This window comes from Coregonus lavaretus (assembly GCF_964263955.1).
Source record: "Coregonus lavaretus genome assembly, chromosome: 5".
In the NCBI taxonomy this organism is placed as follows: domain Eukaryota; kingdom Metazoa; phylum Chordata; class Actinopteri; order Salmoniformes; family Salmonidae; genus Coregonus; species Coregonus lavaretus.
The window spans coordinates 38127276-38143813 of NC_139992.1; the positions used below are offsets into that span (position 1 = coordinate 38127276).

The 16538-nt window shown below is 42.7% G+C and overlaps 1 protein-coding gene across 1 annotated transcript in view; it reads right to left on the reverse strand.

Moving 5' to 3' along the window:
- Window positions 1-10634: 10634 nt before the first annotated feature.
- Window positions 10635-16538, reverse strand: part of LOC311129175 (cGMP-inhibited 3',5'-cyclic phosphodiesterase 3A-like) — a gene marked incomplete at both ends in the record, with an annotated part of 99980 nt that continues 94076 nt past the window's right edge. Inside the window, 2 exons of the mRNA XM_084161488.1 lie at window positions 10635-10924; window positions 11441-11708. Of these exons, the coding sequence (XP_084017614.1) occupies window positions 10635-10924; window positions 11441-11708 (558 nt within the window). The remainder of the gene's footprint in view (window positions 10925-11440; window positions 11709-16538) is intronic.

Below are 16538 nucleotides of genomic sequence, written 5' to 3' on the forward strand. Positions count from 1 at the left end.
ATACAGTGCACCCTCTTACCCCTGTCTTCAAACAGCCATATTTGTATCCTCCTCTTGTGATTGGAGGTTTGTTGGGGGTGAAGGGGAGGGGAGTCTATTTATGTGTTTAAATGCTGTTTTTATGTGAGAGTAATTTTTACATGTCCAATATATCTTTGACATATATGGGAAATCAAGTTGAACCTTGAACCAGGGTAGGAATGATGAGCAGGAGCAGTGAGTCTTCCAGACGCCAGCGGGGCTTACTTGGATTACAGGAGTGGAGTAATTGGTAAAATGGTTTTAGGTTGGTGTGTGTGTCTCTGTGTGTGTGTGTGTGTGTGTGTGGACGTGTTTAACTATTCTTGTGGGGAACAGAAGTCCTCACAAGAATAGTAAACAAACATACATTTGACCAACTGGGGACATTTTGTTAGTCCCCACAAGGTCAAATGCTATTTCTAAGGGGTTTAGGGTTAAGGTTAGAATTACGGTAGGGTTAGGAGCTAGGGTTAGTTTTAGGGTTAGGAGCTAGGGTTAGGTTTAGGGTTAGGGTTAAGGTTAGGTTTTTGGGTTAAGGTTAGGGTTAGGGTAAGGGTAAGAGTACAGTTTACGGTTAGGTTTAAGGGTTAGGAAAAATAGGATTTTGAATGGGACTGAATTGTGTCTACACAAGGTTAGCTGTACAAGACTGTGTGTGTGTGTGTGTGTGCGTGCGTGCTTGTGCTTGTGTGTGCAGTGAGATCGTTCAAGATTGACGTCGAAATTGGACGGCTATCCATGTCCTGAGGACGTCGGGAAATGCCTTCAAAACCAGCCACTAGGGGCAACAGTAAGTGCTATTACTATCAAGTAGGGTTGGGTTTTGCTAGGGCATTGTGGACAGGCATGGTTGATGGGTGTAATTTCATGAGTCTGGATCAGAAGGTTGTGTGTTCAATCCCAGTTGTGGAAACTGGATTTGTATTTCTACCCTATCCCAAACCTTAAACTTAACCTTAACCATTCGGAATGAGTGCCTAAACTTAACCCTTAACTTCGTAAATTGACGTTTAGAGAAATACAACGATACAGAGCAGCAGGAGCAACAAAAACACTTTGAAATTTGATGTTGGATGAACCTCTAATTCTGCAGCGAGACAGAGCTTGTTGGCGTGCATAGGTACATGTGGGTTTGTTTGCATGTGTGTGGGTGCGGGCATACATGCACGTCTATGTGTGTGTGTATGTGAGACCTTGGCCTTGTTAATACAAGGCATATGTGATCTTGTGACTGATGCTCCCATCTCTTTCAGTCTCTCTACATCTCTCTTCGTCTCCAGGCCCATTCCCATGGTCATTAACAGTATATGCTTTCTGTTAGATCTCAAGAGGGGAACAGATTAGAGCAGAGGGGAGGAACATAAATGATCTGAGAGCGAGAGAGAGTGGGGGAAGAGATAGAGGGAAAGACAGCAGAGGGCTAGAGAGTGAGAGGGAAAGGGGGGAGGGAGGGTGAGAAAGAGAACAGAGAGATAGAGAGAGAAAGACAGAGAGAGAAGAAAGAGTGCGAGAGGGCAGGGAGAGCAGACCAGAGATAGAAAAGAGAGAGAGGTAGAGAGAGAGTTTACTGTTAATATTTATTGTTGATTTCACTTTTGTTTACTATCTACTTCACTTGCTTTGGCAATGTTAACACACGTTTCCCATGCCAATAAAGCCCTTAAATTGAATTGAAATTGAATTGAATTGAGTGGTAGACAGAGAGTGGGAGTGGTAGACAGAGTGGTAAACAGAGTGGTAGAGAGAGAGTGGTAGAGAGAGAGTCATGTGATGTCTCACTGTAGACTAAATTTGATTGTCAGACACAGCTTTCATTATTCCACATGTTCTTCAAGAAGAATTAAGTTAACCCTAGACGCTAATCTTAGGTCAGTTTTGCCCACCCCCACCCTAATGGTTAGGGTTAGGATTTCGGGAGGGTAAGCTGATCCTAGATCTGTGCCAGCTGCCTAAGGGCTCTACCTATCCTCTGGGAAGTCCTCCAGTGAGTGTCAGGAAGAGCAGCACAGCCAGTAACATGTCTAGGTAATTACCTTTTAGTTACCAAAGTAATTACAGAGCAATTACATGTGAGGGTAACTTGGTGTTAAGTGCTGCCTCAATCCCTTTGTCTTTGAGTCGAGACAACACAATCACCTTAAAAAACGCCAGATCACCATTATTTTAGATTAGTGAATGAGGGAGTGAAGGGGTTACAGGTCAGGGTTCATCCCATGGCTGGTTGATCTGGCTGATCCCTATGGTGGAAGTGAGATCTGTTGATGTTAATTACCTGCATCTCCACATAGCTCAGGTCTCAGGACCAAAAGACAGAGACCAGTGTGTTCGGCAGACCTGGGTTCAAATGGTGTCTTTTCTCTTTCAAATACATTAGCTGAGTTTGATTGAGCTTGCGTGACGCAATTGGGCCAATGAAATAGTCCCAAAAGTGCAAACCCCCCCATGTGACATCTCGCACCCCAGGCACACTCAATCTAACGCTCAAAAAAGTACTTGACAGAAAACCAAGACTGTTGGAACCCAGGTAGGGCTGGTGGATGGTGGCTAATCTGTTATAGAAGCAGTGTTAGACCCCGGCCGTCAGAGTAGAAAGCTACGCTTTAAGACAAATCCTCAACTAATGAGTCATCTCTCAGTTATAATCTCGTGACATAGCCGTCTTTTTTCTCTCCTCTTTTAATCCCTCCATACTGACACTTCACTGCTGGCAATATCTCAATAACATCTTATAACAGGCTGGGAAAAGAGTGGGCTCTTTCTAGTACGCTATCCTTCTATGATGTTACCTAATCAACTATGGCTGTTGGCTTATCAGGAAGGCATAAATCAAGTAAAATATTGAATGTATCAGTAACCTTGAGGACGTACCTGAGAAGTTGAAAGGCATTTACATACTTCACGTTGACATAGTTAAATGAAATAGCTAATGAATAATAAATGTAAGTCGAGGCAAAGAGAACAAACATACGAGCACCACAGCATTTAACTCATGTTATTCAGTATTCACATTACAACATCCACATTGTTCAGCTAGTGACAATTTCTAATTATCTCAATATACTGTATATTTACTTTGTAATACATTATACCAAGAGGCACTTTCAGTAATTCTGGCCAAAAAGGAGCTACAGTATAGTGTCTAAATTACAAAAACAGTAAAAATAAATAAAGTTCATCTAAAAGACTTTTGTTGTCGTTTTAATTTGTTATATCTGTACAGCATATATTTTGTACAAAATGGAACAATAAACCAGTAATAAAATGAAATACTTCACAAATACTGGTGAATCACACGTCTGTTTTCCCCATCCTACAGGTATTGCTACATGTGTTAAGTGCAAGATACAAGAGAGAAGAAACAGTAATAATTATTCAGTTTGTGAAGTGCCGGCTATAGACAAATATAGAAAACAAGTCTCTTTTAAGAAGGTGTAAAGCTCGTTTGGTTCTCGTTGTGCCTAATATGTGAGCCGATGATGATTATGGTTATCAGACATATGCCCACAAAGAGAGAGACATATTGTTCCTTCCAAATGGCACCCTATTGCCTATACTGTATAGTGCACTACTTTTGACCAGAGACATATGGGCCCTGATCAATAGGGAGCCATTTTTTTATTTAGGACACAGACAGAATGAATGGCACCGACAGGACTACATTAACTTGGCAATAGCCTGAAAAAACATCACACAGGACAGAGTTAAAACATGAAGCAAAGTCTGAGGAAGGATATTGGGCTTCAAACTGTGTCTGTTGTTGTTTAAACCACAGGAGCTCAATGCTTTCAATGCCCAATTGCCCATGTTTGGTTCCTATTGTAGAGTTGGTGCTGCCCACTGATAGGGTGGAATTATGGGAATAGTAGTACTCTGAAAGAAATGTGCCAACAATAGCATGTGACCACTATCATGTCCATCAATTACTAAATGCCAAGATATTATTCTTAGTCTAAGGTTCTGTTCTAAATAAGATGTATTAGACACACTTTGGAATTGCGTGCAAGTGAGCTCTTCTAGACAATTGCACATTACTTTGTAATTGCACGAGGCAGTCTACAGTTGGTGTGTGTGTGTGTGTGCGCATGTGTGTGTGTGTGTGTATGCGCGTATGCGTGTGTGAGCTCCCCCAAGCACAGACAGATGGAATCGGAGCAAACAGAGCTAACCTCTCATCTGATTGGTGGTCACATGAATAACCGTGTTCTCACACACACATAACCGCAACACATACTGTATAATCTACATGTTGAAATATAAATCATGGGTGTGTTTTGAACAACATGCATGTATAAGAGAGATCAAAGATAGAAATAGAGGGCTAAAAAAAGAGAGATAAAGAAGGAAGAAATGTACTGGAGGACAAACATTTGGAGGGTTTCTCTCTTTAGGCGCTCAGAGGACTGTCAGACCATGCAGTCAAGCTGACAAACACACACATGCACACAGGGTGCCATTTGAGACACAGCGAGTGTCACTTAAAGACAAACCAATTATCCGCTATGACACACAACATCCCTCTCTCTTCTGCTGCTGTCCCTCCCTCTCCTCTCCCGCTGCCTCCCTGCTCTGTATCCATTTGTCAGGGACGCACGGTGCTGTTGCCAAGGATCATATCCATCCTGCGTTTACCGATACAGAAAGAAGCTAGCATGCAACAATAGACAAGAAGGAGGGAGGTAGAAGACAAAGTGTAAAGGATGAATCGTTGTTCCAAGACCCAGCATTTGAAATGGCCCTCACCCTATTTCCCTATATATTCACTCCTTTTGTCCACAGCTCATTAAGGAATAGCGTACAATTCCGGACTCTTGTCTCTCTCCATCTCCCCTCCACCTGTGGTAGTCTGGAAACCAAGCAGTGGAGAAACTGATGTTTCTAGAAATCCACGTAGAAATATACCACTCCAAAAGCTATCTGAAATCACTGTTGGTGACGGAACTCATTGGTTTTCTCTTAGGTTAGGTGTTGTCAGACTAGAACAGATACAGTGGAAGTGTGGTCACGTTGAGGAATTAGAGATGGACTATTCATACATATTAGGAAGAGCAATATAGTGCTGTAGCTGAGCTGGTAGAGCACGGCGCTTGTAACGCCAAGGTAGTGGGTTCGATCCCCGGGACCACCCATACACAAAAAAAAAGATGTATGCACGCATGACTGTAAGTCGCTTTGGATAAGAGCGTCTGCTAAATGGCATATTATTATATTATTATTATAGTATCTTATTAATGTTGGCCACCAAATCACATTCACAATATCCCTTGAACAAATGCTACCGCAGAACACACACCACGCACAGGTCATCATAGGCTGTGAACATTGATTTTGCATTCACTCCATTGGTCTGTTACTGTTCACTTCCCCTAGGCCACACTGAAATCGTGAAAGGCTTTATTCAGATGAGGCAGTGACTCAGCAGATGTATGGGTCGGGGGTTGACTAGCAATGTCTGATTCCTCTTCTCTGTATCGTTTAATATGGGCCAATAACTATTATAACGATTCACGCAACCACCTGGCCTCTAGCCCATCACAAGATGTTATGTCAGCTACAAAACTAAATGCCACTGTTAGATAATGACCCATAACAGATTACACAACAAAGAGGTTGGTGTTTGAGAGACAGAGAGCGAGAGAGAGAGAGAGAGAGAGAGAGAGAGACGCACATGATTTGGATGAAATACAAGAATTTGGTACATAAACTCGAGTTGCAGTGTTACATAAGACATGGTTTCCCTTGACTTCGCAGCTCACGAAGTACAACTCAAATGCTCCAGATACGGAATATGTGTCAGTATTGCTTTAAACATTGTCATCCTACAAATACTTTTTCCTGATAATATTAACGGCTACAACAAGCTGTCAAGGGTCGAATCTCAAAGGAGAACCAGACAGACAGACAGACAGACAGACGGACGGACGGACATACAGCTGAAGTCGGAAGTTTACATACGCCTTAGCCAAATACATTTAATCTCAGTTTTTCACAATTCCTGACATTTAGTCCTAGTAAAAAAATGTCCCTGTTTTAGGTCAGTTAGGATCACCACTTTATTTTAAGAATGTGAAATGTCAGAAAAATTGTAGAGAGAATGATTTATTTAAGCTTTTATTTCTTTCATCACATTCCCAGTGGGTCAGAAGTATACATACACTCAATTAGTATTTGGTAGCATTGCCTTTAAATAGTTTAACTTGGGTCAAATGTTTCGGGTAGCCTTCCACAAGCTTCCCACAATAAGTTGGGTGAATTTTGGCCCATTCCTCCTGACAGAGCTGGTGTAACTGAGTCATGTTTGTAGGCCTCCTTGCACGCACACGCTTTTTCAGTTCTGCCCACACATTTTCTGTAGGATTGAGGTCAGGGCTTTGTGATGGCCACTCCAATACCTTGACTTTGTTGCCCTTAAGCCATTTTGCCACAACTTTGGAAGTATGCTTGGGGTCATTGTCCATTTGGAAGACCCATTTGCGACCAAGCTTTAACTTCCTGACTGATGTCTTGAGATGTTGCATGATGCCATCTATTTTGTGAAGTGCACCAGTCCCTCCTGCAGCAAAGCACCCCCACAGCATGATGCTGCCACCCCCGTGCTTCACGGTTGGGATGGTGTTCTTCGGCTTGCAAGCGACCCCCTTTTTCCTCCAAACATAACGATGGTCATTATGGCCGAACAGTTCTATTTTTGTTTCATCAGACCAGAGGACATTTCTCCAAAAAGTACAATCTTTGTCCCCATGTGCAGTTGCAAACCGTAGTCTGGCTTTTTTATGGCGGTTTTGGAGTAGTGGCTTCTTCCTTGGTGAGCGGCCTTTCAGGTTATGTCGATATAGGACTCGTTTCACTGTGGATATAGATAATTTTGTACCTGTTTCCTCCAGCATCTTCTGGGATTGTCCTGGGATTGATTTGCACTTTTCACACCAAAGTACGTTCATCTCTAGGAGACAAAACGTGTCTCCTTCCTGAGCGGTATGACGGCTGTGTGGTCCCAAGGTGTTTATACTTGCATACTATTGTTTGTATAGATGGACGTGGTACCTTCAGGCATTTGGAAATTGCTCCCAAGGATGAACCAGATTTGTGGAGGTCTTGTGGAATTCTTTTTCTGAGGTCTTGGCTGTTAAGCTTTAACTTCCTGACTGATGTCTTGAGATGTTGCTTCAAATATCCAGTACTTGCGTACTATTGTTTGTACAGATGAACGTGGTACCTTCAGACATTTGGAAATTGCTCTCAATGATGAACCAGACTTGTGAAGGTCTACAATTTTTTTTCTGAGGTCTTGGCTGATTTATTTAGATTTTCCCATGATGTCAAGCAAAGAGGCACTGAGTTTGAAGGTAGGCCTTGAAATACATCCACAGGTACACCTCCAATTGACTCAAATTATGTCAATTAGCCTATCAGAAGCTTCTAAAGCCATGACATCATTTTCTGGAATTTTCCAAGCTGTTTAAAGGCACAGTCAACTTTGTGTATGTAAACTTCTGACCCACTGGAATTGTGATACGGTGAATTATAAGTGAAATAATCTGTCTGTAAACAATTGTTGGAAAAATTACTTGTGTCATGCACAAAGTAGATGTCCTAACTGACTTGCCAAAACTATAGTTTGTTAACAAGAAATTAGTGGAGTGGTTGAAAAACGAGTTTTAATGACTCCAACCTAAGTGTATGTAAACTTCCGATTTCAACTGTACATTTTAATTGGCTCCTCATTCAAAGTGACGTTTTCACAGAGACCATCAGTGAACAGAAAAGAGACATCTGACCAACCTCAGAAAACCCCCACACGCTTCTCTTCCTCCCCTCTTCATCTCCCTTTCTCTCTCATCCCCTTCCTTCTCCTATACCATTCCGTCTTATCTGCTCGGAATGGCTCTCTCTCATCTCCTCTCTCCTCTCTCCTCTCCTCTACCTTTCCCTCTCATCCTTCTGTCACCACCAATTTGTCTCTCTCTCTGGACATCAAATGGGGCTATGGAGCTATGGACAGCCATGTGGAGCCCAGCACTGGTCCATGTGCTGACTGCAGCATGCTGCCTGCTTCAGGCTGGCTGGCTAGTCCACGTGGGCTTTGTCCCAAATACCACCCTTTTCCCTATATACTGCACTACTTTTGACCAGGGTCCCTAGGGCTACGGTCAAAAGTAGTGCACTATGTAGGGAATAGGGTGCAATTCGGGACGCACACCTGCTTGAGCCTGATCTGGCTGGTCATGTCATGGAGCTGGATGTATAGGGAGAGATGGGATAGCTGCAGGTACAGTATCATGTGATAGCTACAATTGGGTAGCTACAGTTCAACCATATTGGCCTTCTTCGACAGGTTCCTGGTTGAACCAGTTGGACCTATGGTTGAAATGTTAAAACTATCAGAAAGGTAATAAATACATAACTTCTTTGTGGGAGTCAGCAAACACACACTAAGCAGACATCTGTCTTTCTGGGCATGGATATTTTTTACTGCATTCTCTTTCTTCATACTTTTGTTTGCTTTGCATTCAGCCTCATGAGTGATTCACCATGTCCTATAGAGCAGCACAGTCTCTCTGAGGGTTTGTGGAGTATAACTGTAACCTTGTTCTCTTGGTTGAACATCTGGGCTCCTCCACATCTCCTTCAAGGCTTTCCAAGGTCCACTCAGCAATGAACTTTTTTTGATCACTTGACTAGCTGAAAGCTATTGGAGCCCAAGGCCTGTTATCATTTCAGCCTGATGGAGAAAAATATGATTTCCCAGAGTTAAATAGAAAATGCCTGGTTACGACTGTAACCTTGGTTCTCTGGATCTGAGTGAGACAGCTCACTCTATGGGGAATGATGCTCGCTGAAGAAACTGAAAGAGAATCTGTGTACTTTCGACATTGGCTCTCTTGGCTGAACTTCCTGTCAGGGTATTGGGTGGTAGATCCCATTGTGAAAGAGGACAGAAAGACAGGCTAGAGGTCAGTTAACCATCAAAAGAGTTCTACGAGAGAGTTCTACGAAAGAGTTTATCAATGAAGACGGCTGTAGAGAACCTTTCAAAAAGGTGAATCTCCTTTTCAGTGTCATTGTCAGATTGACATCCAGAGATTAATCCTAATTTGAATGCTTCTTCTCTAGTGAGGTGGTACATGTCTTCATCTACTGGGTCAAGGCTATGAAGAGAGACATTCTGCACTTATAAAAGCATCTTATATTGGAATACGTAACTAGGCTTCTGAATAAAATAAAGATATAACTCTATAAGAAACCATGTGATTCAGATTCAAAGTGATTCCCTTTGCGGGTGCAGATAATCAAGATACAGGGTACGTAAAATAAGAAAGGCAATAAAATAAAGTCCCACACCATATTTACAAAACACAAACGCCACAGAGTGAAAATCTTACGGCCAATGTTAAAACAATAAGAAAGTAAAGCCACAAACCAAACATAGGAAAGAACAATGACTTGTGTTGGTTGAAGCAACAATGACAAAGGGTACAAGGACACTGTGATGAGGGGTCTGTGTTGTGTCCCATTGGGCAGATGTCAATTCAATGCCAATTCCACTATGGTTCAACGTAATTTCATTGAAATGAAGTGGAAACAACATTGATTCAACCAGTGTGTGCCCAGTGGGGTGTGTCTGTGTTCCTGAGTCCTGTGGAACTGTGTAGGAGTGAGAGGAAGAAAGAGTCTGATGGACACAAAAGTGGAGTGAGTGAAATAAAGAATGAATGAAAGACAGAAAGAGAGAAAACATGGTATATTGGGAACAAAGCGAGAGATGAAGAATGTAAAGAAACACTGTGCTGTGTTTGATTTTTTCCTCCAGTGAGTATAAAGCTTTTTCAGAGCTACAGGTTTCTCTGTTAGACTTCCCATTCCCTCTTCCTGGGGTAGCTAGAAAATCTTCTGATGGGTTTGTGTGTGTGAGTGTGTGTGTGTGTCTGCCTCCATGCGTGGGTGTGAGCACACTCTGTATCAACACTGGCCCTCCTCTCCCCAGTCCTCAGTCCTCTCCTCGCTCCCTGAGAACCAACAAACAGCAGACACAGCTTTTTCCCTCACTTTCATCTCATTGTCCTCAGGAGCTAGTACTTGTACTGTCTATTCAGTACAGTCCACTGTGTACACCTTGGTTCTGTGGGGGCGGACAGGTGGATGCGGACCACTAGTATGTGTCTTGAGGCTGGCAGTGGGGTCAGTGTTCTGTGGGCCCGTATTGCAGTGTGGGTACCTCGTCAGGGAGAGGGCTTCTGAAATGGAAACCTGATCCAATATAATATGTATTTAAAACAATAAATCCCACCCCTCTCTCATCCTCATCCTCAGCTCCTCCCCCCACCCTGTTTTCTTTAGGCACATGTTACTCCAAACTTCTACAGTGTTGTGTCTAAGTGATTTGCTGGCAACCAAATATCAGGGGCTGCGTCTCAAACAACACCCCAATCCCTGTATAGTGCACTATTTTTGGCCAGCTAGTGCACTACATGGGGAATAGGGTATAATTTCTGACACGAGTCAGAAAGTCTAGTTGGGAGAGGGTATGAGTTTGGATAAATGTTCAGTTTCCTGATCTTCAAGGGTCAAAGATAATCCTCTCACTCCAGCTCCTCCTCCCTTTTCTCTGCAGTCTCTTATTGCTTGGCCACTTCCTCTTCCTCTGCAAGCCCCGTCTCTTCCCCTTCTGTCTCCTCTCCCTGGACATCTATTGGCTCCTCCTTGCTGGCTGGCTCCTCCTCCTCCTCGTGGATGGCTGTGATTGGCTCGGCGGGGTTGCTGTGGCAGTTAGGCGCCTCTCTATCTGGCGTGTCCTGGGTTTCAGAGGCGATGACTCTCTTCCACATTTCGTGGTTGTCCAGTAGGTGCTGAGTGATGGGACAGAACACTCTCCTCCTGCTCTTCTTAAGCTTCACCACGTTCTTCTCTGTAGAGAAGAAGAAAACAATCCCTCAAAACAAAACCTACTACATCTCTATCCCCTTATACTGTACATGCAAACCCTTATTATACAACCTCTGGACAGGGGTTACAAAGCAGGGTCTGATAACCTGGGAAGACCAAATACACTTAAGGCAGACCAGGTAGCCTCGTGTTTTTGAGGCTTCTACATCTACTACTAATTATAAACCTGGATGCTTATTGGCTGACTTGGCTTACTTGTTTACTGTTCTATTAATGTTGGTAACCGCAGGGGTTTGTGGTATATGGCCAATACACCACGGCTACGGGCTGTATCCAGGCAATCCACTTTTTGTCATGCCAATATACCACACCACCTTGGGCCTTATTGCTTAAATCCACTACATGCATTATCGATGGGCACTATGTCAACAACTCAATACCTGGGCCATTTCAAGCTGAGCTTTGATTTCAATAGGTTTCTGTTAACTGAGTTCTTTCAACTCAAAGAAGTTCAACATGAACGTCAACATGCTCTTACGGGAACTCTCAGAGCTAGTCGATGCATCCTCCTCTGCTGTATCCTCCTCTTCCCCCTCTGTCTCTCGTTCCCCCACCTCCTCTCCCTCCTTCCTCCGTGCGTTGGCGGGGTCGACCCAGTTCCCCGGCATGAGGGCGGCGGAGTCGTAGGAGGAACAGAGCGGACCCACGATGTGCGTGATGAAGGACTCCTGGAGCTTGGCGAGCTGTGGCGCAGAGCGGTCCATGAAGGGGCTGATGGGAAGGCCCAGACTTGCCTCCTCATCGCCCTGAGGAGTGGTGCAGTATGGGTAAACATGGCAGAATGTTAGATATAAACGTCTGAAAACCCACCTCTTCACAAAGTATTATGATTAATCCAACAGCACCACCCCACCCCCCCACCCCATTTTTTTAACCTTTATTAAACACTTGTCTTTTCATATTAGCACTGACTTTGCTGATAGCTACTTTATTGAGAATAAATGTACTTACTATGACTGTGATATATGGTTGTGCACTAACTAAGTCACTCTGGGTAAGCACTTCTGCTAAATGACAAATGTAAATATAATATGAATTACCTCTTTACATCACCATTTGACACTATCTGAGGAAACTCAATCAATCAATCAACCAGCCAATGATATGAGGGAAATTTGAATCAAATGCACTGAGGGAGTCACAGCTAAGATACTACTACATGTAGCTCAGTTGATAGAGCATGGCGTTTGCAACACCAGGGTTGTGGGTTCGATTCCCACAGGGGGTATGAAAAAAATTATGTATGCACTAACTGTAAGTCGCTCTGGATAAGAGCGTCTGCTAAATGACTAAAATGTAAATGTACACAGAGAGAGAAAATGACCATCAGAAATGATGTAAAACTACATTCAACTGCATTCTAATTGATGGTAGAAAACATACCACCATTTGTAACTCTCTCCTTTTATTATTCACCAGCCAGCCAGTCTCTAAGCTGGTAAACCAACAGCAACCAGCAACCACCAGCGCTCAGAGCCTGTGGGATTAGCTACTGAATAATCAAAGCTGCAAACTGGGTCAAGAAGATAAACAGCAAAACACACACGTCAATCTAGAGGAAGCCTACAAGTTCATCTATAGGTCCAGCATTGGCTGACTGACAATATCATGTATATGCATGTATAGTAAAGTGATGTATAGCAGGATACATATATATGTGTCTATTGACGTCAGGGGCTTATACACTCAAAGTGGACCGCAGCAGGCAATGTCTCCTGTTGCCATAGTAACCAGCGGAGCTTTCGTCAGTCAGTGCAGTGGACTGAAATTAGTGTCTGAAGTGAAGAGGGAGAGAGAGGGGGTAAAAGAGAAAGAGAGAGAGGTGCTACTCTAGAGTAGAGGGGCATATTGAACCATTTAAACGTCTTCTAAAGACAGGTGTCAAGGAGAAGGTAAAGTTACAACCTAACCACTGATACAGGGTCAGATCTTTAAGCTGTTTTCACCGCATTAATGGTCAGCGTTAGGATTGTGGGTATCCTACTACTGACCCCAGTGTGTTTATGTGTGTGTTCTCCTGTGTGTGTTCTTTGTGTGCATGTCTTGAGGGATAGTGCAGTCAGTGCAGTTGAGTGCTCTGTGATCTGATGTGTTGCTGCTGCTTTATCGCTGTCTGTGTGAATGAGGACTGTCACTGATGACACAAGTAGGTCAGCTATACTGCAGTACAACAACACTTTCTCTCTCTCTCTCTCTCTCTCTCTCTCTCTCTCTCTCTTTTTCCTCTCTCTCTCCTCCCTGTCTTTCACTTCCCTGTCTTTCTATCTCTCCCTCCCTCCCCCTTTATCTCTCTCTCTCTCTCTCTCTTCCTCCCTCTCTCTCCAAGGACACAAGCAGATCTGACATTTGAACAAGGGTTTGGGTTTTATCATTGAGTGAGCTCAGGCTTTGAAGAAACAGACAGACAAAAACAAGATGACTGCACTGTCAATCACAGTAGCACTGATAACCTACACACTTGGTGCTCCTATCACTGTAGAGTGACATATTGTGCATTTTGTTTGTCAATAAATCAACACTCTCCATTCCAAGTGACAATCTAATTTTCTCTCCATCAATGCCAGGGTCCCATTTTGAAGAGATTATGCATTATGCAGTACATTGCCTACATACAAGGATGGCTTCTTCAATTAATGTGTATTGATGGGTGTTACATCAACATTACTGATAAAGAAACAGAAGATGTTGGGTATTTTTTCAGTAGACCATACAGAGCCATGGTACCGAGTAGTACCCAAGATCAGACCATAGGTTAAAAATAGTAAATCTTTCTAGACTATAAAGGTTAAAATATAGCTAATTATAAAGACAGAGTGTGGTACAGAGTGGTACAGAGGATGAGGCAATAAGACTAAGTGATGTGGAGTGTGGTACCAAGTGGTCCACAAGGAGGGAGTCTGAGCCAGAGTCAGGAGATGGCTCTTGATTGATTATACTGTTATGTATGAGGCAATGCATTAGGAAAGTCTTAAATGTATATGGTTGAGAATGGGTTATGGATCTGCTATGTTTAAACCATATTCAATTATCGATTGATGGGTTTTGGAATAAACAGAGCAGAGCCGGGAGATGGCTCTGTTATTTTTTACATGAGAAAGTTTGGTTTGGCCACCATTGTATCCAAACTAAATAAATATATGAGGAGAAGTCAGATTTCGCCACTATCATAAATTAAGAGAGTGGGTGGAGCGTTCAAAAGATGAACGTTTGGAAACAATGGTGGAGAACTGAACTGGGAGGGTTTTAAGCTAAAAAGTATGTAAAGTGAGCAGGAATGGCCATTGTATATAAACTGAGGGCCGAGTGTTGTGAGTGAGTTGCTCTGCAGACCAGCTCGGCTTCTGTTGCTCTATGTAATAAAGTCTATCTTGATTCTACAAAAACTCTGGAAGAACTTTGATTTTTAATAAGTATAGTGATAATTTTCCACGACAAAGAACAAAAGTAGTTCTACATTTCACATTATTCCTCACAGTCTATCAATGGTCACTGAATAGAATGGTGTTTTTCTCATTGAGTACCCCCAACCAGTCCACTTATTATATGGTCAACTAATCATCAAGCCCCTCATTAGTTAAAAGTGTTAGTTCTGAAATACATCAAATAAGTGGACTGACTTGGGGTACCCGAGGATAGGTTTGGGAAACACTGGCATAGAATATTCCAGAAGTGGTAGACCCAGTATGGCCACGATTCCACACTTCACATCAGAGAACTTTGATTTGAATGGGAGTATCCATTGGTTCTACCTATTCTGATGATGGGACTACACCAGAGATGCTTTTGAGGAGATGGAAACTCCATTGGAATCGTATTAACGGCCATTGTTTACGTTGCCCATGCGTCGTCAATGGGCCACGCGGTGCATTCTGGGCGATTCTGGGACAAGAAGAGCACTCCTTCAAGGAGTAAATGGGAGTCAATTGGGGGCTAGTTCAAAAACCTAACATTAGCATGAATTATGTGAACAATAAGTACAACATTACAAATATTTTCCGAGATGTGAGATAATTAACTTTGTCTCTGCAATATCGTATAGCTTTGGAATCGTGACATTACGTACTTTTGAGGAAAATAGGCAGGTTTCTTGACTCATACCCTGACTTTTAGAAGGGATTGCATGACAATTAGCTTAGCAACCTCATGACACAGCATGACAACGTGAACGCGATTGGTTGACAGTCTGCTAAGTGGGGTGTTATACGTTCCTCCATTCATTGCCCAATAGGATTCCTATCTCCTCCTTTCTGTAATATCTCTGCCTACATGCTAATCGCTCTCTGACCACTTAGAGTCTCTCTTCCTGATCAGTGGTGTGGTTGCTAGGCACCTGTCCTTCTCTGACTAATGAGCAGCATTGTTACTGGAGAGTGGGCTGTTTCCAGGCACCTGTACCTCTTCACACTAAGCAGTACTGTGAAGGACTAATGAAGTGGCCTGCCTTCTATTTTAGTACCAAGTGGAACACATGTCAATGTCATTTGATGGAGAAATATAATTGCACCTCTACGCCCTCTCAAGTCTATCATAGCTATTTATGCAGAAGGTAGTGTAATGACCATTTCATGATCAGGCAGTTTCATGGGGTGGGACATGGGTGCACAAGAAAGACAACAACAACAAGGCAACTGTATACATCTCGTCATCGTCATTCACCCAATTTCCACTCTGGGGATCAATAACGTTTATTCAATTCAATACAGGTCACCCTAGTGGTGGCTACTGCTAGCTAGTATGAGGACGAAAAGGGCAGTTTTCCGGGAAAACTAGCAGAATTTCAATCTTCTCGATGGAGCAGTGTGGATAAAAGTACAATTTAGAGTACAGTGGCATATCCCATTCCTGCACTGAGGTATGTTTTCTGACGCATATCTCTCGCCGGCTCCATGGTGTCTTAATGTAACCATGATTGCATTCTGACCCCAGTGCAGCTCAGTGTAAACAAGCGTAACGGTAGGGTCGGTATCTTCTGGCAAACCTAGACCTAATAGATGTACCTGTTTGTAGAAATCTTTGATGATGCCCTTGGTCCACTGTAGATGCAGGTCCTTGTGTTTCAGATCTAAATCAGTGGCTAGGGTGTTAGGGCTAGGGTGTAAGGGCTAGGGTGGGCAAACCTTTTGGCTCAAGGGCCACATTGAGTTTTTGAAACCAAGTGAAAGGCCACATACTATATGCGTGACAAAACATGTGAAGCCTTTATTAATTTTCACATTGACACGCAACTACTAGTGTACTGTAGGTGTACATATGCTTGCAGAACAATTCTACCCTTGTACCATCTCTACCCTTGTTTTTTGTGAACAATTTTCACAAAATGGATATAATTTATAACATCACAGACACACTCAAATACACACACAGATCCTGCATCTCTACCCTTGTAAAGTACAATCAAACTTACAGTCACAATATGCAAACTTAAAATATATATATATATATATATATATATATATATATATATATTATATGACTGGAGACATGTAACAGCAGATGTGTAAAAAATAACTATTCTTAAAATTTGAGTGAAACATATGGTAAGAGCATCCGCTTAATTTGGAATGGTCTGTTTTTGA